This window comes from Stegostoma tigrinum, chromosome 31, assembly GCF_030684315.1.
Source record: "Stegostoma tigrinum isolate sSteTig4 chromosome 31, sSteTig4.hap1, whole genome shotgun sequence".
Taxonomy (NCBI): Eukaryota; Metazoa; Chordata; class Chondrichthyes; order Orectolobiformes; family Stegostomatidae; genus Stegostoma; species Stegostoma tigrinum.
In genome coordinates, this window is record NC_081384.1 from 40,523,004 (window position 1) to 40,549,333 (window position 26,330).

Here is a 26,330-nt window from a genome sequence, read left to right on the forward strand (position 1 = left end):
TAGGTCATGATTTCTGACCGATTGCTCAACCCTTTTAAAAGTTGTTTCATCCTTTTAATGGAAAGGTCGGCAAAATAATATTTTGCTTATGCAAAATGCTGCTCTCTCAGAAAACACATATGATGTTGCGCACAAAGAGTCATCTCTTTGCTAATTCTTTTGCCAAATATCCTCTTGTTGGTGGAATCAGTTTCTCCATATTTACTCCATCAAAATCTTTCTTTTCAATACTCCTTCAATATCTCCCGAACCCTCTGCTGCAGAAACAATTTCAGTTTCTCTAGTGTCCACACATTAATGCAAGTCAGTCATCTTATCCCAATCCTAATGAGCCACCAGAAAGTATGGAAATTTTGTGATGCAATGGATAGCTTTCCTGCTGCTTAGGCAGAAGGTCTAGGTTGAAGTTTCATTCAAGGACTTGATGGCCAAGATAGGCATATTCATAAATCTCTCCAATAGTCAATAATGGTGGGAGTAACAGCGGGAGACATTCCTAGTAAGGCACAACAGACAAAAAGGTGGAGTCTCTACAATCACTATACAGGCTACAAAATGCATGTAGAAGTGTATGTAGCCACAACAACTTTGTTACAATAATCAAAGTGTTACAAAAAGGGATTGGACATTTGTATAGAAGAATGCAGCAGAAATTACAAAAAGAGAAAGTTAACTTGGTAACAAGTCAAAGCTTAAGGCCTTTTTTTTAAATGAATGAATGCATGCAACATTTGTAAAAGGACAGATGACCTGACAACACACGTAGCTAACAAGTCATGATAATTTACACCTACTACAGACATGAGGTTGTCGTGTGGCCAAGACTGAGAACTCAATAATTGTTCCAGGCAAATAAAAAAAATCAGCAAAAAGGAAAAGGTGATCAGGCAGCTTTGTTAACTTTGCACAAACAACCCATAAACAGGCTGTTTTAAATCTATTAATGGGTAATGACGTAGGGTTATTAAGAGATCTCACGGCTAAGGATCCTCTCATGGGTAGCAATCGGAACATAGAAGAACTTCAATTTCTGCTTGAGAGAGAGCAGCCTGGGTCTCAAATTAGTGTCTCCAACATAAATAAGGGCAATTACAGGGGTGTGAAGAAAGAGCTGTCTAAACTGGGCAGCAAAATAGAATAAGAGGAAAGTCAGTGAATGAACAGACATTATGTAACACTCAGCAAAAATTTATTTGCGTCAAAAAGGAGGAATTAATGAGAAGGATGAACCATCCATCTTTAACAAAAGGTGGACAAGAACAGTATCCAAACAAAAGTTAAGGTGTACAAAATGGTGTAAACCAGTGGTCAGCCAGGGAATTTTTTTCTTCCAGGAACTAGCAGCAGATAGCTTTGTGCTCCGGAGATGCTGCTTGGCCTGCTGTGTTCATCCAGCTTCACACTTTGTTATCATCAAAAGGTGAAAACTGATTTAAGTAAATTAAGAAATATAAAAACAAAATTGCAAAAGAGAGTGAAGAGCCCTTGGAGGATGGAATGGTGAATTGATAAATACAATTTCAACAAGCATTTTTCATCCATCTTCATGGCAGAAGGTTCTATAAAATCCCAAAGAAAACAGCTAAGTAAGGTGTGAACTCAAGAAAAGATCTTGCAACAAACTCTATTGCAAAGGACGATAAGTACTTGACAAACTAATGGGACTGAAGGCAGACGCTTCGCCAGGACCTGAGAATCCACATCCAATTGTTTTAAAAGCAAATGCAGAGAAAGTGGAGGCATTGGTCGAAATATTCCAGGACTGACTGGATTCTGGAAAGCTTCTAGCTATTTGTTAAACTATTTATGTGGCCTGTTAGGACAGCACAGTGGCTCAGTGGTTAGCACTGCAGTCTCACAGTGCCAGGGACCCAGGAGCGATTCCAGCCTCGGGCGAGTGTCTGTGTGGAGTTTGCATATTCTCCCCGTGCCTGTGTGGGTTTCCTCCGGGTGCTCCGGTTTCCTCCCACAGTCCAAAGATGAGCAGAGTAGGTGGATCAGCCATGCTAAATTGCCCATAGTGTTCAGGGGTGTGTGGGTTATAGGGGGATGGCATTGGGGTTGGATCTGGGTGGGATGGTCCAAGGGGCGGTGTGGACTAGTTAGGCCGAAGGGCCTGTTTCCACACTGTAGGGAATCAAATCTAATCTGCAATCTGTTTATCCAAGATGGGTGGGAGACAGAAAGCAGGAAACCGTAGGCCAGTTTATGTCACATCTGTCACTGGGAAAATGTTAAGAGTTTACTATTAAGGAAGAAGCAGTGCATTTAGAAAACCTGAACACAAACATAAACACTCAGTACGATTTTATGAAAGGAAAATCACATTTGACATGTTTACAATGGCTGTTTGGGATAAAACAAGCAGAACTGATGAATAGGAACTGATAGCATATTTTGGGATGTTCAGAAAGCATTCAGTAAGGTGCCAGATAAATGTACCAACATAGGACCGCACACTATTGAGAGTAATGTCTTTGTACAGACTGAGGATTGGTTAAAACACTGAAGATGGAATCAAGATAAAAAGATCTTTTTCACTTTGGAAAAACATAACAATTGGAGTGCCACAAGAGTCCTATGGCCTCAACTATGTACTATCTAAATATTTTATTCACTTCTGGGGCATGTGTGCCGCAGGCTGGGTACTGCCTGTCCTTAGCTGCCCATGAGAAAATGGTGCTGAGCTACCTTCTTGAACCACTGCAGTCTATGTGCTATAGGTGGACCCACAATGGCATTAGGCAGGAAATTACAGCGTTTTGATCCAACAATAGTGAAGGAACTGCAATGGATTTCCGAGTCAGGATAGTGAGTGGCTTGGAGGGGAACTTGCAGATGGTGGTGTTCCCATTATCTGCTACCCCTGTCCTTCTAGATGCAGGGTTTATAAGTCTGGAAGGTGCTGTATAATGATCTTTGCCGAATCACTGCAGTACATTTTGTAAGACTGCTGCTACTGAGCATTAGTGAAGTGACTGAATGTTTGTGATTTTGCCAATTAAGTCGGCTGCTTGTCCTGTGTTCATGAATGTTGCTGCTTGTTAAAGGGTGAAGCTTCTTGAGTCCTGTTGGAACTGCAAGTGGGAAGTCTTCCCTCACACTCTTTATGTGTGTCACCTACATGGTGGTCAGGCTTGGGGGAGTCAGGAGGATAGAAAATTATTCAGAAACAAACCAAGATGCTCACTGCTTTCGGTCTGATAAATAAATGATAATGAATTTCTCTGCTTCAATCAGATAGGATTTGTCAAAAATCCAAGGGACAAAATGAGTAAAAAGCCACTGAACTTTCAATATAGGCATCATGTATGAAATATTTGTGATGTGCATCATTCATCAAGCACACAATTTTGAATTTAAGTAACCCAATAATCTACACACAAGGGCAAGACACTGGACGTGATCTATTTGGATTTCAGTAAGGTGATCGACAAGTCACTTCATGGGAGGCTGGTTACCAAGGTTAGATCACATGGAATACAGGGAGAATTAGCTATGTGGATACAGAACTGGCTCAAAGACAGAAGACAGAGAGTGGTGGTGGAGGGCTGCTTTTTAGATTGGAGGCCTGTGCCAAAGGTGTGCCACAAAGATCCACTGCTTTTCATCATTAACAAACGATTTTGATGTGGACATAGGAGGCATAGTTAGTAAGTTTGTGGATGACACCAAAATTGGAGTAGTAGTGGACAGCAAAAGTGGCCACAGAGTACAACAGAATCTTGATCAGACGGGCCAATGGGCCAAGGATAGGAAGAAGGAGTTTAACTTAGATAAACATGAGGTGCTGCATTTGGAAAGGCAAAATAAGACATAGAAGTAGGCCATTCAGCCCATCAAGCCCACTCCGCCATTTTATCATGGCTGATAGGCATTTCAACTCCACTTACCCGCACTCTCCCCGTAGCTCTTAATTCCTTGCGAGATCAAGAATTTATCTATCTAGGCACAAATTAGGCAGGGCTAATACACTTAACTTTAAGGTCCTGGGTGTCTTGTTGAACAAACAGACCTTGAAGTGCGGGTTCATTGTTTCTTGAAAGTGGAGTCGCAGGTAGATGGGATAGTGAAGCAGGCTTTTGGTATGCCTGCCTCTATTGGTCAGTGCAGTGAATACAGGAGTTGAGAGGTCATGCTGCAGCTCTACAGGATATTGTATATGCCACTATTGAAATACCGCACACAATTCTGGTCTCCCTGCTATAGGAAGGATGTTGTCAGAAAAGATTTACAAGAATGTTGCCAGGGTTGGAGGGTTTGGGCTGTAAGCAGAGGCTGCACAGGTTGGGACTATTTTCCCTGGTGTGTCGGGGCCTGAGGGAAGATCTGATAGAAGTTTATTAAATCATGAGGGGCACGGATAAGGTAAATAGACAAGATTGTTTCTCTGGGGTGGGCAAAAGTAAAGGGCATAAGTTTAAGGTGAGATAGGGAAGATACAAAAAGATCCAAAGGGGCAACTTTTTCACGCAGAGGGTGATGTGTGTATGGAATGAACTGCCAGAGGAAGTGGTGGAGGCTATTCAGCATCTAGATAGGTACATGAATGGGAAGGATTTAGAAAGATATGGACAGGAAAGATGCGCAAGTATTGGAAAAGGTGCAGAGGAGATTGACCATGATGTTGCCTGGAATGGAGGGAAGGTCTTGCAAGGAAAAGTTGACAGCACTCGGGCTTTTCTCTTTAGAACGACGAAGGATGAGAGATGACTTGGTAGAGGTGTACAAAATGATTAGAGGTGCGAATAGAGTGGACGGCCAGGGACTTTTTCCTACGGTGGAGGTCACTGTTATGAGGGGGCAAAGTTTTAAAGTGAGTGGAGGTAGATATAGGGGAGACGTCAGAGGTAGGTTCTTTACTCAAGAGTGGTCAGGGCATGGAATGCATTGCTGGAGAGGATAGGGGAGTCGACCTCATTAGGGGCATTTAAGTGGTTCTTAGATGGGCATATGGATGATAGTATTAAGTAGGGGGTGGAGGTTTGATAGACCTTAGGATTAGGGTAAAAGTTTGGCACAACATTGTGGGCCGAAGGGCCTGTACTATGCTGTGCTGTTCCATGTTACAAATTCTGGCAAATGGGACTAGATTTATAAAGTTTATCTAATCGGCATGGACGAGTTGAACCAAAGGGTCTGTTTCCACACTGTTTATCTCTATGATTCTATGACGAAATCCATAAAATACTTCCAATTTTTCTGGGTGATATTTTTGAGAAGGTTCACTTTGGTTTTTGCTGATACTTCACTAGTGCAGTTCAAACCTGACTCCACTGCCTTGCACCCTCTCAAACCTTAGATCTGCCTCGACTTCATCCAATTTTGTCTCAAAGAGTGCTCCATCAATCATATCATGTGGCAAAATAATACTGCTCCAAATCACCTGTTACTTTTAGCAGCCCTGCCATCTGAATGTTATGGAGTTAATGAATGTTACATTGTCAATCACAACAGCAGATAATACTCACCTTCCGGGTCAGTGGTTGAATGTTGTTGGGTCTGATAAGCCTCCGCTTTTTACAGGTTAACAATGGACGAACTCGAGCTGCAATGCAGGTGCTGTCAGGTGGGACAGTCAGCATATTCAACCTCTGCTTTTTATTCAGTAGCTCTTCAGCATCCGAGCTATCGGTGGAACTGTTGTCTGGGAGTAAACTGTGAACACTTCGGAGGAACAAAACGTGCATTAACAAAAGGCAGAGTCTGCACAAAGTCAGTTACAAAAAAGCCTTCCATTCCATGTACAGACAGAAACCTGATCAGAAATAACATTTTCACAACTGAAAGGCACAAAACATTTCTGCCTCAGCAACACATGTTGATTAAGAGCTCAACTGATGTCCTTCACACACTTGTCTGATGTGGGCAAGTGTTTCTGTAGAAAAAGCTTTGAAACATTAGCTATCTAGCCCTTTCTTGAAGAAGTCACAGATACCAGCAGACAACAAATACTACTAAACTGGTTTGAAATCCATCAGTTAAACATATTAATTACCCTCTCAATATTTGAAATCTGGAATTTTGTCAGCTCTCCACTTCAATTTCTTGAACAAAAAAAGCATCATTTAATGTTGTAACAAAGATCTGTAGCCCAGGTTGTGGTTAGAATTGTTGGTTGGTTTGCGCAAGCATTTGATCGCCCTTCTCTTCAGTACTGTCTGCCCACCATGACAGAACGGACTATATAAACTCAGAGTGGGACAGCGCTTCAAAGGAGGTTAGACAGCATTGAAGATGTCATCAAGAAGGGAGACGAAACATGTGCACGAAAACCAGTCAGCTCAGCGGACCAGTCAACAACCCCAAAAGGTATAATTATCAATTTTTAACTTCAGAGTAAACTGTCAAGAGAATCATCATTTTACAGAAAAACAGCTAATGATTTGTTAAAAAAAATTGTATAAAAAGATACAGAATACAGTATTATTCTTTTTGTGATTTACTTCGAATGAAAGAAACACAAGGTAAAAGATAGCAGATCATGACAATCCAAAATTTTAAATCTTGTTTTCTGTCAATGGATTGATGAATATGGTTACACAGAAAGAAACAAACAATTCGGATATCAGTCAGTACCTTCAGTCTGGTAACTTAAACAGTACATCAGAATGAAGAAAGATCTGCATCATGGACTGGACTGAAATCACACCTGTAATTCCAGCACTGTTACTGCCCTTGTGGTAGTTTACCAAAATTTGCTGGACTCTGGGGCAGTTGCAGCAGATTGGAAAACAATAAAAGTGATGCCACGGTTTAAAAACGGAGGGAGACAAGAGGTAGGTCACTATAAGTCCTAGCTTAACTTCTGTAGTGGGGCAAGTGCTTGCATCTATCACCAAGGAAGAAATAGTCCCATTGGACAGACACAGCATGAGTTCAGGGGACAAAGGGGAACCGGTGAATGAGATACATTTGGATTTCCAGAAAGCATTTGATAAGGTGCTGCACAAAAGGCTGCTGCGTAAGATAAAGGTGAACAGTGTTACAGCTAATGTGTTACTATCCACAGAGGACTGGTTAACTAACAGAAAGTAAATAGTGGGGATAAATAGTTATTTTTGTGGTTGGAGAACAGTGGCTAGTGGTGTGCCTGAGAGATCAGTCTTGGCACTACAATTGACATACAATAGATTATTTGGAACTGGGGATCAAGTGTAGTGTGTGAAAGTTTGCAGATGACACGAAGATGAGCGGTACAGCAAAACGTGCAGAGGACACAAAGTCTGCACAGGGATATAGATAAAAAGTGAGTGGGCAAGGGCTGGCAAACGGAACACAACGTTGTTAAATGCGAGGTCATCCATTTTGGTAGCTATAACAGCAACACAGACCATCATTTAAATGGCAAAAAATTGTAGCATGCTGCTATGCAAGGTGACCTAGGTATTCTTGCACATGAATCACAAGAAGTTGGTTTGCATGTGCAGCAAGCAGTTAAGAAGGCAAATCAAATATTGCCCTTCATTGCTAGAGGAATGGAGTTTAAAAATAGGGAGGTTATGCTGCAGCTGTATCGGGTGCTGGTGAGGTCACACCTGGAGTAGAGTGTACAGTCTTGGTCTCCTTATTTGACAAAGTACGCACTGACCCTGGAGGGGCTGCAAAGGAGGGTCACCAGGTTGATTCTGGGGGTGAGAGGGATAGCTTATGAGGAAACATTAAGTAGACTGGGCCTATGCTTGCTGGAATTTAGAAGAATGAGGGGGAGTCCGATAGAAACACAAAATTATAAAAGGGAATAGATAAGATAGGACCTGGGAGGTTGTTTCCACTGGTTAGAGCAATGGGGAATATACTCAAAATTAGGGGCAGCAGAATTAGGACTGAGTTGAGAAGGAACTTCTTCACCCAAAGGATTGTAAATCTGTGGAACTCCTTGCCCAGTGAAGCAGTTCAGGCTACCTCAGTCAACGTTTTTAAGGCAAAGTTGGATTTTTGAACACTAAAGGAATTAAAGATTATAGTGAGTGGGCCTGTAAACAGAGCAGAGTCTACAAAAGGATCAGCCATGATCTTATTGAATGGCAGAACAGGCTGGATGGGTCAGATGGCCTACACTTGCTCCTATTTCTTATGTTCTTCTTGTGAACTCGAAGTAGCATAGCTACAGAATTCACTTTAGCATTAACATGAGACAACAAATAAAAGTATGCAGCACATTGGAACTTGTGCAAATTTGGGTTGCATGTTCAGCCAACTTGGCAAGATGTGCTACAACATCCGGAATATATTGCAGAACAGCATACAGAGTTCAATAGACGCAACACACTTCCTCTGACCTATATGCAGGGGACCTGTGGTCCAGAAGCAGGTGAGCCAGCTGTGGATTACATTAATTAGTAATTCTAGATGGAATTCCCATTTATTACTGATTGAAGTACATGGATCATTAGTCTTTGGCAAAAAAGTTGATAAAGGCATAATTTTTAAAAAAGTGTGTTCACTCACTCAATTACCTGCATTTAAAAATACAGGTGTCTGGGTTGCCAATTTTTTTTTCCTCATTCATTCAGTGGATATCGATTTTGTTGGTTGGATTAGCATTAATTACCTACCACTGATTAAATTCAGAAAGTGGTGAAGTGTTGTCTGCAAGAATCCACCCAGCCAACCTTCGCATCATTCCCAAACTTATCACCCTCTCACATTCTCATCCACTTTTATGATTATCACAAACAATAAAGGGACCCAGCACTGACCTCTGTGCTACATCACTGCATACTAAATTGAGAGACACAAAACTGTCTTCTACAACCAGCCTCTATCTTCTACCACCAAGGCAATTTTGGACCCATTTTACCAAGTTGCCTTGCATAACACGAGCTTTTCCCACAAGAGACCCTGTCAAAGGCCTTGGTGAAATCCATGTAAACCATATCACAATTTCATTCTCAGCCAAACATTTCATCACCACCTCAAAAAATTCCACCAGATTTGTCAGGCATGACCTCTCTCAAAGAAAGACAGGCTGACCCTCCCTGATCAAACCTTTCCTCTGTAGATGGAGGTAATGTTTTTTTCCTTCACTATTTCCTCCAATTGTTTCATTGCCACTGATATTAGACTTACTAGTCTACAGTTCTCTGGAAAGTTAGCTGTCTTTCAGTTCTCTGGTACCTCCGCTTGGCCAGAGGTTCTTTAAAAATTTGGGCCAGGGCCTCTACTATTTCCTCGTTCACCTCCCACAACAAACTGGGATACAACTTATTCAGACCCAGGGATTTGTCTACTTTTAGATATACCAAGCCTCAAATGTCTCCTTCCTTCTGACATCAACCTGATCAAGAACTTCACAATCCATGTTCTCGAATTCTGTACTTGTAAAACTTGGTTCAGTAAATCTGCTCTACCATTTAATCATGTCTGATACGTTTCGCAATCCCATTCCCCAGCCTTCACCATGTAACACTATCTCCTCATTAATCAAGAGCTTTTCAATCTGATGATAGGAGGTGCCAATGTTGGACTGGGGTGGACAAGGTCAGAAATCACATGGCACTAGGCTATAATCCAACAAGTTTATTTGAAAGCACAAGCTTTCAGAGTCTGAGATAATGGGAACTGCAGATGCTGGAGATTCCAAGATAATAAAATGTGAGGCTGGATGAACACAGCAGGCCAAGCAGCATCTCAGGAGCACAAAAGCTGACGTTTCGGGCCTAGACCCTTCATCAGAGAGGGGGATGGGGGGAGGGAACTGGAATAAATAGGGAGAGAGGGGGAGGCGGACCGAAGATGGAGAGCAAAGAAGATAGGTGGAGAGGGTGTAGGTGGGGAGGTAGGGAGGGGATAGGTCAGTCCAGGGAAGACGGACAGGTCAAGGAGGTGGGATGAGGTTAGTAGGTAGCTGGGGGTGCGGCTGGGGGTGGGAGGAAGGGATGGGTGAGAGGAAGAACCGGTTAGGGAGGCAGAGACAGGTTGGACTGGTTTTGGGATGCAGTGGGTGGGGGGGAAGAGCTGGGCTGGTTGTGTGGTGCAGTGGGGGGAGGGGATGAACTGGGCTGGTTTAGGGATGCAGTGGGGGAAGGGGAGATTTTGAAACTGGTGAAGTCCACATTGATACCATATGGCTGCAGGGTTCCCAGGCGGAATATGAGTTGCTGTTCCTGCAACCTTCGGGTGGCATCATTGTGGCAGTGCAGGAGGCCCATGATGGACATGTCATCAAGAGAATGGGAGGGGGAGTGGAAATGGTTTGCGACTGGGAGGTGCAGATGTTTGTTGCGAACTGAGCGGAGGTGTTCTGCAAAGCGGTCCCCAAGCCTCCGCTTGGTTTCCCCAATGTAGAGAAAGCCGCACCGGGTACAGTGGATGCAGTATACCACATTGGCAGATGTGCAGGTGAACCTCTGCTTAATGTGGAATGTCATCTTGGGGCCTGGGATGGGGGTGAGGGAGGAGGTGTGGGGACAAGTGTAGCATTTCCTGCGGTTGCAGGGGAAGGTGCCGGGTGTGGTGGGGTTGGAGGGCAGTGTGGAGCGAACAAGGGAGTCACGGAGAGAGTGGTCTCTCCGGAAAGCAGACAGGGGTGGGGATGGAAAAATGTCTTGGGTGGTGGGGTCGGATTGTAAATGGCGGAAGTGTCGGAGGATAATGCGTTGTATCCGGAGGTTGGTAGGGTGGTGTGTGAGAACGAGGGGGATCCTCTTGGGGCGGTTGTGGCGGGGGCGGGGTGTGAGGGATGTGTCGCGGGAAATGCGGGAGACGCGGTCAAGGGCGTTCTCAATCACCGTGGGGGGGAAGTTGCGGTCCTTAAAGAACTTGGACATCTGGGATGTGCGGGAGTGGAATGTCTTATCGTGGGAGCAGATGCGGCGGAGGCGGAGGAATTGGGAATAGGGGATGGAGTTTTTGCAGGAGGGTGGGTGGGAGGAGGTGTATTCTAGGTAGCTGTGGGAGTCGGTGGGCTTGAAATGGACATCAGTTACAAGCTGGTTGCCTGAGATGGAGACTGAGAGGTCCAGGAAGGTGAGGGATGTGCTGGAGATGGCCCAGGTGAACTGAAGGTTGGGGTGGAAGGTGTTGGTGAAGTGGATGAACTGTTCGAGCTCCTCTGGGGAGCAAGAGGCGGCGCCGATACAGTCATCAATGTACCGGAGGAAGAGGTGGGGTTTGGGGCCTGTGTAGGTGCGGAAGATGGACTGTTCCACGTAACCTACAAAGAGGCAGGCATAGCTGGGGCCCATGCGGGTGCCCATGGCCACCCCCTTAGTCTGTAGGAAGTGGGAGGAGTCAAAAGAGAAGTTGTTGAGTGTGAGGACGAGTTCCGCTAGGCGGATGAGAGTGTCGGTGGAGGGGGCCTGGTCGGGCCTGCGGGACAGGAAGAAGCGGAGGGCCTTGAGGCCATCTCCATGCGGAATGCAGGTGTACAGGGACTGGACGTCCATGGTGAATATGAGGTGTTGGGGGCCAGGGAATTGGAAGTCCTGGAGGAGGTGGAGGGCGTGGGTGGTGTCACGGACATAGGTGGGGAGTTCCTGGACCAAAGGGGAGAAAATGGAGTCCAGATAGGTGGAGATGAGTTCGGTGGGGCAGGAGCAGGCTGAGACGATGGGTCGACCAGGGCAGGCAGGTTTGTGGATTTTGGGAAGGAGATAGAAACGGGCCGTGCGGGGTTGGGGAACAATGAGGTTGGAGGCTGTGGGTGGGAGGTCCCCTGAGGTGATGAGGTCATGAATGGTGTTGGAGATGATGGTTTGGTGCTCGGGTGTGGGGTCATGATCGAGGAGGCGGTAGGAGGTGGTGTCGGAGAGTTGGCGTCTGGCCTCGGCGATGTAGAGGTCAGTGCTCCATACTACCACTGCGCCACCCTTGTCTGCGGGTTTGATGGTGAGGTTGGGGTTGGAGCGGAGGGAGCGGAGGGCTGCCCGTTCTGCGGGGGAGAGGTTGGAGTGGGTGAGAGGGGTGGAGAGGTTGAGGCGGTTAATGTCTCGACGGCAGTTGGAGATGAAGAGGTCGAGGGAGGGTAGGAGGCCTGGGGGTGGTGTCCAGGAGGAGGACTTGTGTTGGAAGCGGGTGAAGGGGTCAGTGGAAGGAGGGTTGGGTTCCCGGTTGAAGAAGTAGGCATGGAGGCGAAGACGGCGGAAAAACTGCTCTATGTCCGACCGTGACTGGTATTCGTTGATGTGTGGTTGTAGGGGGACAAAGGTGAGCCCCTTGCTCAGGACTAACCGTTCGTCCTCAGTCAGTGGGAGGTCTGGGGGGATGGTGAAGATTCGGCAGGGCTCAGGGTGGCTGTCTCCTCTGGGGTTGCAGGCTGTGGAGGTTGTGGGCGGAGCGATGATGTCGTCGGCCGTGGGCGGGGTTCCGTCGGCCGTGGGCGGGGTTCCGTCGGCGTCGGCCGTGGGCGGGGTTCCGTCGGCGTCGGCCGTGGGCGGGGTTCCGTCGGCGTCGGCCGTGGGCGGGGTTCCGTCGGCGGTGGGAGGATCGGGGTGGGCGGCAGCAGCTGAGGTGAGGGTGGTTTGTGGGCTGTAGTACCTGGACGTGGAGGTGGTGACTGCAGCAGCGGTTCCGGAAGTTCTGTGGCCGGCGGAGGCCGATGTGACGTCATCGGTGGGGTCTCCGGCCGTGTCCTCATGGTCAATGGCGGCGGGTGCATGGTGGGGGAGGGGCAGGGACAGAGTCGGGATTTGGGAGGCGCAGGAATCCTCTTGTGGGTGGCAGGGGCCTGTGAGTTGGTTGTACTTACGATTTTTGGTGTCCAGTAAAGCTGAGTGGAACTGGGTGTTCAGTCTGTGGATCCTGCGGAGGATAAAAAACAGCAGGGGTCCCTTGCAGGTCTGGGAGAGGGAGGCTCTGAGCTGGGGCAGGCTGGATTGCAGTGCCTGGAGGTGCCGGCGCATGGCTGCAAGTGTCTGTTTCAGGACTCGCAGGGAGAACCGCTTCTGAAGGGTCTGAATATTCTGGGTGTAGAGGTGGTCACGGTTGGGGCCAAATTGGGAAGGCTGAAATGTGGACTGTAGTCCCTTGGGGATGATCTGGTTCCGTAGGCAGGTGCTGAGAAAGGTGATGTGGCTGTGGTACCTGGTTTGCTTCAGGACATGGTCGAGCAGTTTCAAGGCCGAAGAGATTACAAGAGAGTTGCAATGGGAGAGAGATTCCCTGAGGTTGGTCCGGAGGGAGGAGGGTAACTTCTTCAGGTTAGGCATCCCTGGCAGAGGCTTCGCAGTGAGGTTAAAATAGTATCAGAGATAATGGGAACTGCAGATGCTGGAGATTCCAAGATAATAAAATGTGAGGCTGGATGAACACAGCAGGCCAAGCAGCATCTCAAGCTTTCAGAGTCTGACTGCTTCTTCAGGTGTTAGTGAAAGAGGTAGTATCAGACGCAGAATTTATAAGTAAAAGATCAAAGGGTCACACCACTAATGAGGATACATTAAACAAAGATGCTGTTCAATCTTTAACCAGTCAGGAGTTTTTAATTCATTGTATGATGTAAATCCCTAAGTTCCTTTCAAGTCACTGTCCTCAGAGAACTAAAGGTTTTATTAGTTGAAGAAGAGGTGACAATGGTAGTGAAACTACTGGAGGAAATAGTGATGGGAAAGAAGTGCCTCCATCTACGGACGAAAGGTTTGATCAGGGAAAGTCAGCAGGTCTTTGTTTGAGGGAGGTCATGGCCAACAAATCTGTTGGAATTTTTTGAGGTAGTGATCAATGAATGTTAGGTGTGAGGCCTTGTCTAGAATCTGTTTGCGCTTTGGTTTGGTGTCAGACTGGTTTTATTTCTAAAGAAAGAAGTTATAAAATGCCACATTGACTGACTATCTATAAATAATGTGCTTTTTGAACAAAATAAAGCATATGTGCAAATACAAATTCAGCCCATAAATTTGGGAGTGAGAGAGCCTGCATGTGAGAGAGGTGAAGATGTTGTGGTTAAGGATGAAGCAGAAGAGTAGTAGGATGGCATCTGGGAATAGGCAGCTGGTGGTACTGAATACTGACGCTGTTGCAGCGATGCTGTCGTCATGGGAGATGCTGGTGTAGAGTGCCAAAACATCCATTGCGATGAGGAATGTTCCTGGTTCAGCTGAGTGCTGAACTTCTGTGAGAAATAGGTTGTGTCGCAACAGAAGCTGGTGGGTCACCTATATAATAGGTTTCAAGATGGCCTCAAAATAGTCAGAGGTTCTCAGATAAGATGCCATTGGCTGATAAAATAGGGCGTCCACGTGTGTTCGCTTTGCATATCATTGGAAGGCGGAAGAAGTTACCCCCACGGGAAGTACATGGGATGAAAGTAACTTGAGTACTGTGAAGGACTTGGTCAAAAGTCCTGACCAGTCAGTTCAGTTGACAGGTATGTTCTTTGGTTGATCAGCAGGTAGTTGTCTGTAGTCTTCCAGATTATTCAGCTGTCGTGGTTATTCAACTTCCCTGCAATAATCCGTTGTATTCCGTATGATGATGGTTCCTCCTTTGCTAGTTTGATGACAATGCTGTGATTGGTCAAGAGCATGGATGGCAATATGTTATGCCTAAGTGACGTTTTGCACTACCATGTGAGTGTGGTTGATGAATCTGGCATCCACACACTCTGATCGCTTGAGCATTCCTGTCAAGCCCCGGGGCAGTGGCCCTCAGAAGGGTCCAATTCGACGACTTCTTTGCCCACTCCCCCGTGGATCTCTCTGTCGACCGATCCGGTTTGTTGGTTGGCTCATTGGGCTCGCTGCTGACATCTTGGAAGAATTTCCAGAGTCCCATTTTTCTGATGAATTCCTGTGTCTGCCCTGAAACCAACGGGGTCCATTTTGGTGGTGGCGCAGAAATTGAGTCCTCAGCTATGAACTTCATTCCCGTCCATTTGAAGGATGTGGTCAGACAAGCTTAGAATAAATTTCCCATGGTGGTGCCGCTTTCAACTATGGTACCAGGGGAAGATTTGGTTATTGCTGGTCACGATACAAAGTTTCTCCAGCTTCTTGCTTTCAGCGTGCATGTAGGTGGTGTAGTTCCATGCCTCATCTGTCTGGCAGTGTCTTGTAACTATACTGCTGTAGCACGTTTGGGAGCTGAGAGTATGGATTCTACCTTGATTTCAAGGTTACGGTGCTTTCTGTAGAGTTGTTGTAAGAGATGATTCAGGAATTTGCGAGAGGTGCAAAGGCAAAAGCTCTCAACGTAATCAGGGTTGTAGTTCGACTCGAGTGGGTTTGAGACAACCGCTCCTCGCATGACAAGTCCTTCATCCCTGGGATCATTGCGAACCTCCTTTGGATCCCCTCCAACACGAGCACATCCTTCCTTTGAGACGGCATCCTAAGCTGTTCACAGTATTCCAAATGTGGTCTGACTTTACAAATCCTCAGCAGCAGTTCCCTCCTTGTGTTCTCTCCCTCTCAAAATGAGTGCTGACATTGCATTTTTCTTCCTGTTTGCGAATTCAATCTGCACATTAACCTTAAGAGAATCTTGAACCAGGATCCCTCAAGTTCCTGTGCTTCAAATTTCCAAAGGCTTTCCCTGTTTAGAAATTAGTCTACACCTCTATTCTTCCAACCAGAGAACATAACCTTTTCCTTTCCCACAGGATATTGCACCTGCCACTTGTTTGCGCACTCTCCTAGCTTGGTCAAATCCTCCTGCACCATCCTAACTTCCTCAACACTACTCGCCCCTCCACTCATCCTGTGTCAACTGCAGGCTTAGCAACAATGCCCTCAGTTCCTTCCTCCAGATCGTTAACGTATAATGCAAATCACTGTGGGTTGGATAGACCCCTGCAGAACTTGAGTCCGGCTGCCATTCTGTGAAGGAATTGTTCATGCACACTTTCTATCTTCTGCCAGTCGGCCAATCCTCCATCCATGCAGTACTTTGTCCGTAGCACCAGGAGCTCTTGTTTTATTTAGCAGCCCCTTGTCAAAGGCCTTCTGGAAACCCAAATAGGCCGTGCCCATTGGATCTCCTTTGCCTAACTTGCTCATTACATCTTTAAAGAATTCCAACAGAATTATAAAGCATGACCTCCCCTTGATGAAGCTGTACTGACTCAGCTCTATTTTACAACTACCTTTCAAGAATTCCGCAATCTCATCCTTAACAATGGACTCAAACTTGCCATCGAACAACATTACGTTAACTAGCCTATAATTTCCTGTCTTCCTCTCTTCTTAAACAGAGGTGCTACATTCGCCATTTACTGCCTCTGGGACCCTCCCCAACTCCAGTGAAAGAACACCTCCACAATCTCCTAAGGTATCTCACAGAAACAGACAAAGACAGGAGCAGAAGCTGGCCATTCAGCCCTTTCAGCCTGCTCCTCCATTCTTCACAATCATGGCTGATCATCCAACTCAATAGCCTAACCCTACGTTCACCCCATAATCTTGGATCCCATTGGCCCCAAGTGCTATATCTAGTCGCCTCTTCAACATTTTCAATGTTATGGCATCAACTACTTCTGGCGGTAATTAATGCCATAGGCTCACCACTCTGGGTGAAAAAATGTCTCATCTCCATCCTAAATAGTCTACCCTGAATCCTCATCCCCTGGTTCTGGTCACAGCCACCATCCGGAACATCCTCCCTGCATTTACCCTGTCTAGTCCTGTTATAATTTTATAAGTCAGCCTGAGATTTGGGGTTCATGTTCACAGTTCCCGGAAAGCTGCCACCCAGGTGGATAGAGTTGTTAAGAAGGCATATGGTGTGTTAGGTTTCATTAATAGAGGGATCGTGTTCAAGACCCGTGAAGTTATGCTCCAGCTAGATAAAAGCCTGTTTCAGCCACAACTGGAGTACTGTGTCCAGTTCTGGTGGACTCATTACAGGAAAGATGTAGAAGCACTGGAAAAGGTGCAGAGGAGATTTACCATGATGTTGCCTGGAATGGAGGGAGAAGATCTTTTGAGGAAAAGTTGAGAGTGCTAGGTCTTTTAGGGCTTCTCTTTTTAGAACAATGAAGGATGAGAGGTGACTTGGTAGAGATGTACAAAATGATCAGAGGTATAAATAAAGCAGACAACCAGGGAGACTTTTTCCGAGGGTGGAGGTAGCGATTACAAGGGGGTATAGTTTTGAAGTGAGTGGAGATACACGTAGGGGAGACGTCACAGGTAGGTGCTGTACTCAGAGAGTGGTCGGGGTGTGGAATGCATTGCCGGAGAGGGTAGTGGAGTCGGCCTCATTAGGAGCATTTAAGCGCCTACTAGATAAGCATATGGACGTAGTATAAAGTAGGGGTGGAGGTTAGACAGGCCTTAGGACTAGGGTAACAGTTCGGCACAACATCGTGGGCCAAAGCGCCTGTACTGTGCTGTACTGTTCTATGTTCTACGAGATCCCCCCTCATTCACCTATACCCCAGCAAAGACAATCCCAAACTCGTCAATCTCTCCTCACATAATCAGACCTGCCATCCCTAGAATCAGCCTGGTAAATGTTTGCTGCACTCCCTCGAGAACAAGAGCATCCTTCCTCAGAAAAGAAAACCAAAACAGCACACAGTATTCCAGGTATGGTCTCACCCTGCTGTGTTCATCCAGCTCTATACCTTGTTATTTATGGTCTCACCAAGGCCCTGTACAACTGCATCAACACATCTCTGCTCCTACACTCGAAACCTCTTGGAATGAAGGCCATACCATCTGCCTTCTTTACCGCCTGCTGCACCTGCATGCTTACCTTCAGTGACTGATGCATAAGGATGCCCAGGTGCTGCTGCACACACCCCTCTCCAAATTTACAGCCATTCAGGTAGTAATCTGCCTTGTTTCTGCTTCCAAAGTGAACCCTGGAAGGTAGTCCATTCTTCTTCTCCAGAATAAGGCAGATGCAAAGTACCTTTTTAATACTCTTCTCATGATCTCTGGCATCATCATCATGTTGACGGGCTCTACTCTTATTCTGGTTATTTTATTCCACTTGATACTTGTAGGATATCTTGGGATTCTCCATCATCTTGCCTGCCAGTCTTTTCTCATACCTCCTTCTGAGCCCCCAAATTGGTTTCCCAAGGCTCTCCCTGTACTTCCTATACTCCTCTAAGGTGTCACTTGTTTCACTCCAATGTACCTGTTATTTTATAAGAGTCTCATTTTATACAGTCCTGAATATTCCTTACATATGCAAGGCTCTCTACATTCCCTTTGGGAAGCAATGTACTGGGGCTGTACCCACTGAGTACCCTTTTGAACATCTCCCACTGTTCTGCTGTAGATTTACCCTCAAGAAGCTGATTCCAGTCTTCTTCAAGCAGATCCTGACATTTTATTAAAATGTGTCTTACCCCAATCCATATCTTTCTTGCCACCTTTCTATTGCTGCTTCAGATTTGGCAAGCTCTCTCATCCTACAATCAAATTTAGAATAAATAATTCATTCACATTAAGCCTAACCATTCCTTTACGATCATACCACTATTTTGTTTAACGTGACAAGTTCAAGATCTACATCGTTTATAGTGCAATGGCATCCTGGAACCCAAGTTCCAATATTAAACAATATCTTACCTGTTGACCACTCCATTGACAGGCTTAAGGTTACTGCAGGGCTTTGTTGGTACAGATTCAGTTGATGTGGAACAAGATGTCACACTTTCTAGCAGGTCAATAGGGGGAATAACCTGGAAGTTAAACATAAAAGAAGTGGTGTAGCAGAGACTAACCATGCTTTTGATAATTCAACATGTTCATTCCGTTGTTGTACAACAAAATACCATCTTCTGCACAAGCAACTTTTTCTCCCAAAGATTCTTCTTTGCAGCATCACAACACCATTCCAGGATATGGCCTAGCCACGTATTGATGAATCTCAGTATTCCAGCATCCAGACTGCGGATCGGTGCATTTTCTTAGATTTTTAAAGTAATGCTCACTACATTACCTAGACATTGCCAGAAAAATTCCAAAGTTACTTCCAGACTTAATCTCGATGTTTATTTCACAGTACAGTTTTAGAAAACTCATTATTTTGACTAGTGAGTTTTAGTAATGTTCCCCATACCTGATTTCTCAAAAGTTCGAACATGATAGCAATGGTCAGATGCAGTTACGATCTTGTGCAACTAAATGCAAGGGATTTATTATAAACTTTTAGAACATGTGCTGTCAACTGTTCCATTTTTGAGGGTAAGTCAGGTCAAGAAAGTTAGAGATTTTTTCAACTACCTTTTCTGCTTGTTGCAGAAAGCATCAGCCTAAAAAACGAGCACCAAGTATTTCCAGTCTACCCAGAGTGCGAATAAACTGTCTCTTCAACCAGGTGCTGGAGCCATGCCTTCTGAAGATATGAGGAAGGCAAGATAATGATAGGAGGCAGTCCACAATATAAGTAAAAAATCTAAATGCATAATTAGTCTACCTTGCTCACCCACAGGAAAACAGTAACAACTGTGCAGATATTCGTAAGCTTTTAGTATCAACTACTGACAGACAATAATTTGAGAAACTCCTGTTTTGTTAACATCATCTGTTTATCAGTTAAAGGTCTGCATCGAAATATGGAAACAGTTGATCTATCCAATATACTAGTGTAAATTCATTGTCAATGTTGCAAGATATTACATATAGCAGCAATTTAAAAAGGTTGAGCATGAACAAGGGGACGAAAGAAAATCATCACCTGTGGAAATTTATTAAAATGAAGTTGAAAGAAGGATATAGTTAATGTCAAAATTTATATAGATGGACACAATAGAAGTCAAAAAAATAAACAAAAACAAGAACAAGAGACTGCTGTTAAAAAGTTCAAAAAGAGAAAGTTTGGCAAATGGACTTGAAGAACGGAACAATAACAAAACCATCTTCAGGTGTGGAAGTGTATTGATTACATCAGAAGATAGAAATAATAAGCAGGGATTAAAGCATCAGTGCTGAGGAACAGGGTATGGTGTTTGCCCCAAAGTTGAGTTCTATACATGAATACAGAGTACAGCAATAAATTACTTGAGTGGCAGGCACAAATTGAAATTGCAGATCATCATAGAGTAGCTATTACTGAGACATAGATGCAAGACAACTAAAGCTAGGAACTAAACATACCAGGTTATAAGATTTCAAGGATGGACAGGAAAAATAGCAGAGTTGAAACAGCCTTACTGATTAGAAACAAAACTACTTCAACGATGCAGATATAATGAGGCAAAAATCAGTCAGTAGAGACATACGGGTGAAACTGAGGAACAGTAAAGGATCTAAACGTGTGATAGGTGTTGTGCACAAATCTTTGTGTACACAAAGTGTTGTAGTCAGTGTGGATGACAGCACAAATGAATGGGCAAAATTGGAGCAGTTGGATTCAATGTGAGCCAGTTTAAAAGCAGAAAGGATAGATTGGGGTGCTTTCCTGATGGTATGAAGATAAATACAGTGGGCACCCGGAGTCTGGGAATTTGGGTGCATAGATCAATAGATTATAAAGATGAAATCTACAGATTGTATAGATTCCACAGATTTAAAACAGTTGCAGAAAATAATCAACAAAACTAACGGAATGCTGGCCTTGATAACTAGAGGACAGAAGTGTATGGATGCAGATGTTATGCTGTAGTTACACGAAATCCTAGTTAGATCCCACTTGAAGTACTGACAGCAGATCTGGGCACCATAACTTAGGATGGACACACTGGCCGGGGAGGGAGTCCAGGGTAAATTTACAACAATGACACTTCGGCTTCAGGAGTTAAGTTATGGGGCAAAACTGTACAAATCTGGCCTGTTTTCTCTAGAATTTAGGAAGTTAGGGAGTGACCCGATTGAAGTCTTCAAGATATTAACAGAAAAGACAGTGCAGCTAATGATAAACTATCTTCCCTGGTTGGGATTCTAAACTAGGGGATATAGTCTGAGATTTATGGCTAGACTATTCTGGAGAGATGTGAGGGAGTACTTCCAAACAGGATGGTAGTTGCTTGGAGCTGTCTTACATAAATGGCAATGGATGCTGGATCAATTGTTGCTTTTAAATCTAAGATAAAACTTTTGCGAAACAAACATATTAATGGATATGGGCCAAAGGTAGGTAAGGAGTGTTAGGCTACAGATCCCAGTGAGTGGTGGAGCAGGCTCATGGGGCTGAATGGCCCACTCCTGTTCCTATGGGCACACTATAAGCATGTTTACCAGGGTTTCCCACGTCCAGTTGCAAATGAGAAGAAAAATTCCACATTTGGAGAGCGAACGAAGGTATTTTGGTTTCAGAATTTAGACTAATCACTACATATGCATCATAATTACCCTGTTCATTTACTGAGCATTGAAATTAAACATTTTGGTCTAGTAACATGTGCTGTGTATGATATGTAACATATGCTGTGTCCAGTAGACAATGGACAAAGCAACAGCTCTCTGCTGCAAACACCAAATCTCAACATAAATTACAGAGATTTTGTGCGGGGCTAAGCATGCCCCCTATCAAAGTTCAATGATAGTAGTGTGGTATAATTCACAGAAAAATTAAAAAATATAGTTATGTTCATATTTTCAATGTGTTAGTTCTTTCTAAAACTTCTGGTGGTATGCTGGCTAAGTGTTGGGCACAGGACACTCGTTTGTATCAGGGACAAATTTTGCCTTTTCACAGACAAAGAATTAGGTTTCTGTTTTACGTTTGGTTTTTAAACATTTAGATCATCTGCTCTGGTGCTGCCACATAAGGCATTGACAGATTACCAAAAAATTGTTTGTTGTGTTAAGCAACATAGAAAGGAGTATACATGAAGAAGTTGGAGGTGGGCATGATTAGGAGTAGTCCACCATGCACATATAGCTCATATTCCCAACAGTCTCTGGTCTGCTATTAAGACTGCCACATCAATGCCGGCAAAAACTCGTTCGCCACTCAAACAGGAAACACTTGATGAAAATGATAATGAGATCTGGGAAGTATTCAGCCACAAGTGCATTGTATTTTTGAGTGTGAAACAACTCAAGAGAACCGGAAGACTTACAGATGGCTGAAGGCAGAGGCACAAAATCAAAACCAATGTCATAAAAAAAAGGTGAGATAACAAGGTGTAGAGTTGGATGAACACAGCAGGCCAAGCAGCATCATTGGAGCACGAAAGTTGACGTTTCAGGCCTAGACCCTTCTTCAAAGGGTCAGCTTTCGTGCTCCGATGATGCTGCTCGGCCTGCTGTGCTCATCCAGCTCTACACCTTGTTATCGCAGATTCTCCAGCATCTGCAGTTTCCACTATCTCAAAGAACACGTGGTGGGCAGAGAAAGCACTGGTGACCCAACAAATGGCCAACAACCAAGACATGCATGTTCTCTTCTGTGCTATCAAGACCACGTATGGACCAAACACCCAAGGCTCCACACCATTGCTGGCCAAGGACCGGTGGCTCACAAAGATAAAGAAGTCATTAAAAAAAAACACTGGTGGAACACTTTGGAGACCTCAACCAGGGCTCAATTGTTGATCCGGGCGTTCTTGAACGTACAATGCAGCACACTTCATGCCATGAGCTCAACAATTCCCCAACCTTGTACAAAGTAAAAAAGATTGCCTCTGCTGGCTTAATAACAAGGCTGCTGGACAAGATGGTATCCTTGCTGATACAATGAAGTGTGGATGCAACGAGCTCCTGCTGTGGGCACACACCCTTGTCTGCCTTATCTCGGGGGAGGAGAGCATTCTAGGAGAGCTCTGAAATAACACAGTTGAGAGTATTTTCAAAAAAGGGAACAAAATCAGACTGTGGTAACTTAAGGAGAATCTCCCTGCTGTCAACTGTTGCTAAAGTTATCGCCAATGTCCTTCTCAAACGTCTCTTCCCTGGGGGCTGTGCATGGCCTTCAGCAACCTTATAAAGGCCTTTGACACTGAATCGGAAGCATTATGGAATGTCTTTCTCCGCTTTGGTTGCACCATGGAGTTTGTCACCATCCTTCACCCACTCCATGACAACATGGAAATCATGGTTAAAGGAAATAGTTCCATCACTGGCCCATTTCCTGTTTGGACTAGTATCAAGTAGGGCTGTGTCACCATCCCACACTATTCTTGTATTACCGTATGGAAGAACTTCACCTCACCATTGACAAGCTCCCCACTGGAGTAGAGTAACTTACAGAACCTGTGGGAAATTATTCAGTTCTGCTGCCTTCAAGCCAAAACCACTCACCCAACGAGCGTCATGCAGCTCCATTACACAGATGATGCTTGTGTATGAGCAATCTCTGGAGAACATGCTCCAGGCCACTGTCAGCACTTTTATGGAGGCATATGAAAGCACGGATCTCATCCTGAACATCTGCAAGACGAAGCTCTTTCATCAACCTGGCCTAACATTGTGGAAAAAACCCCTGATCTTCAAAATGCATGGAAGAGTGGGGCAGGGGTGAAGAGCACTTGGGGAACATTGACCACTTCCAAGATCTCAGAATTGTCTTGTCAACCAAAGTAGCTGTTGAAGAGGAGATCCAGCATCAACTCTAGCATGCTAGCGCAGACCTCGCCTGCCTGAGGAAAAGGGTGTTCGAGAGCAACATCAGATCTAACATCAAGATCTCAAGAGCTGTGATGATTCCCACTTTCCTATACGGCTCTGAAATGTGGACTGTCTACAGCAGACACCACAAGGCACTGGAGCATTACCACCAATGCACGATTCCTCAAATCTGCTGGGAAGAAAGATGCATCAGCACCAGTGTCTTCTACCAGGTCAATATCGAGGCACTGGCCACTCTTGATCAGCTGTGATGGGCTGGCTCATTGTCCACCAACTTACACAATACTCTCCAAGGACGTGTTCTACTCCCAGCTTCGAAACAGATAAGCCCCAAGTGGAGAGAGAAAATGCTTCAGTGATACCCTCAAGGCCTCGCTAGCAGAATGCAGCATTCCCACGGACACCTGGGAAACACTGGCCCAAGACAGGCCCCAAGTGGAGGAGCTGCATCCAGGAAGCATCAAGCACCTTGAGACTTGTCATCGGGAAGCAAAAGGAAACCAGGTGAAAACAGCATAAGGATCACGCTGCCACACCAATGCCCTACCCCCCCCTTCCTGTGACCACTACCTGCCCCAAGTATACAGAGCCTGCGGTAGCCATATCGGTCTGTACAGTCACGTATGGATCCACCATGAGAGTGGATGAGACTTATCCTCATCAGTGAAGGACCAACGATGATGATAGTTCATATTATTTCAAATGTAACGATGGAACACGAAAGTAAACACGCTAAAAAGCAAAAAACCAGACAGTACTATAAAAGTGGAAAAAACAAATTTCAGTAAATCTCGTTTGCTCAATAATTACTTTTGGAAGCAATCACTGTGATGACATTCTTTAATGTTTCACCAATCCCACTGTATAACAACTATTGTGTTGGCTGCTGACAGATTAAACAGCAAACACTACAGGTATCTCAGCATTAATCTCAGAAGAAAATTAGCCTTATGAGTTAAGTTCAAAAAGAAGGGTCTAGGCCCGAAACGTCAGCTTTTGTGCTCCTGAGATGCTGCTGGGCCTGCTGAGTTCATCCAGCTTCACATTTTATTATCTAAAGAATCATACCTGTTTACCCAGAATCTTTGGCAGTGAATAACTGCAGACTGGCATCTCAAGCTTGACACCAGCGCCACTGGCTTTCACTTCAGTTTGAGGTGGAGAAGCACCACTCTCTGGGGAGCTTACTTGCAGCCGACTTAAATCTTCTGAGGCTGGAGAATCTCCAAGAACAACTGAACCCTGTTGGTAAATGGTACAAGTCAGTAAAATACTTGGTCAATCACATTTATTTACAAAAATTTAAAGTCATTCTTTTACGTTGCAAAATATATTGCAAGGATAACAACGCCACCATAAACATTTTCTGATGTACTGAAGAAAAGCAAACATAGTTCCTCGCACCAAATCTACAACTAGTGGCAGTTATCTTCCATTTTAGTTGGTTAGTTCACATCAGCTCAAAATGCTCTTTTCAGACTGTCAAACTTGGAACCATAAAACATTGAACACATTTTTTTGAACAGACAGCACTTGTTATCCAACCATTTCACAATGATGAACTCATTGATGAAAAGCTACTTTAAACCATAAACATGCATTTCAGTACAACGTAACATTAAGGCTGAAATACCAAATACAAACATTGGTATTCAGTTTAACCATATATATTTCCATCAAATGCATCATTCAGCTGGTTGTTCCTGCATCAGGTATCAGAGGGTTGACTTTTCGGAAACAACATATAAACAATAGATGAGAGATTGTATCAACAAGAATATGATAACAAGCAAGAGGACAGGCCCAGCAACATTTCAGCAATTAGTTCAAGATCACAGCAAAATGAAGATGTTTAACATTAGCCACTGAAATTAAAACAAGTTTTACTGTCTTTATGGTAGTGATCTTTCACTGTGCAGTGCAGAACCAAGTGTATTGTGTGCAGGCCCTTTTATATCTAGTGTAGGTAATACATCATCCATCAACAAAACTAAAACTAAGAAAACTTCATATGGTCTGTTCAAGCTATTGTCCATAAAGAGCTCTACTCCACATAATAGGCAAACTGGAAATTCATGCAAGTTTTCCTTTTCTCTGAATGCATGGTGAGACAGTGTTTAGTGATATCAATACTAAGGAGTTTTATCTCTAATTATTTCAAAGTTAATCGAGAATGTTTGATATTCTACTCCTCCTTCCTCTTCCTGATGGCCATCAATTTATGGTCCTGAACTCTGCGTTTGAAACCTCCTGAAATGTACACTCTAGTCAACTTTTCCAGTTCCTAATGGGCTCATTATTCTAGCTACCCCTCAAGCTTAGGAATTCTGAATGAATTCAGCAAACTGTAGACAATTCAAACACATAACCCCATAACATACGATGAAATTCCCACATGACAGTAACTGCAAGCATAGTTTGCAGATGTCATTCTCCTTTGTTTTGTTTCATAATGACTTTTATCATTTAAATAGGCTAAGCCTTTGTTTTGACCACAGAATTGTCATTTTGTTTCTTGCCCAGTGTCTGTACTGAATTATGTCCGGTTTTCACTTTCACTTTCTCTCTCCCCACACATGGGTTACTTCATCTATTGGATTATTCCATTATTTTCTAGTTTACAGACTAGTTAGGCCAAATGGCCTACCTCTGTGCTATATATTCAATGCTTGCATGTCAATTATGGGGATGGGCAAATGGAAGCTGATGCAGACTGAGATATCACTTTTGGTTTTGGAAGAGGACAGGGAGGAGAACCTTGAAATTGGTCAGCCCAAGAAGTTTAACGAAAAAAGAATGATGGTTTTGGAAGCAGAGCTAGGGTCAAGGCAGATGATGCTTTCGAAGGAGAGTAATACTGCACACAAACAGGCCCTCTGGCCCACTAGTAACTGACATGTCTAGTCCGGGAGAAAGACTGAC

General features: G+C 44.5%; 1 protein-coding gene across 3 annotated transcripts in view; it reads right to left on the bottom strand.

Annotated features, from left to right (window-relative positions):
* Positions 1 to 26,330, bottom strand: part of LOC125466244 (KAT8 regulatory NSL complex subunit 1-like) — a 252,498-nt gene that overhangs the window by 51,279 nt on the left and 174,889 nt on the right. For all 3 annotated transcript variants that reach the window (XM_059638630.1, XM_059638628.1, XM_059638627.1), the window contains exons 4-6: positions 24,477 to 24,650; positions 18,465 to 18,577; positions 5,472 to 5,667 (exon numbers count right to left, since the gene is read on the bottom strand). In XM_059638630.1, coding sequence (XP_059494613.1) covers positions 5,472 to 5,667; positions 18,465 to 18,577; positions 24,477 to 24,650 — 483 coding nt within the window. The remainder of the gene's footprint in view (positions 1 to 5,471; positions 5,668 to 18,464; positions 18,578 to 24,476; positions 24,651 to 26,330) is intronic.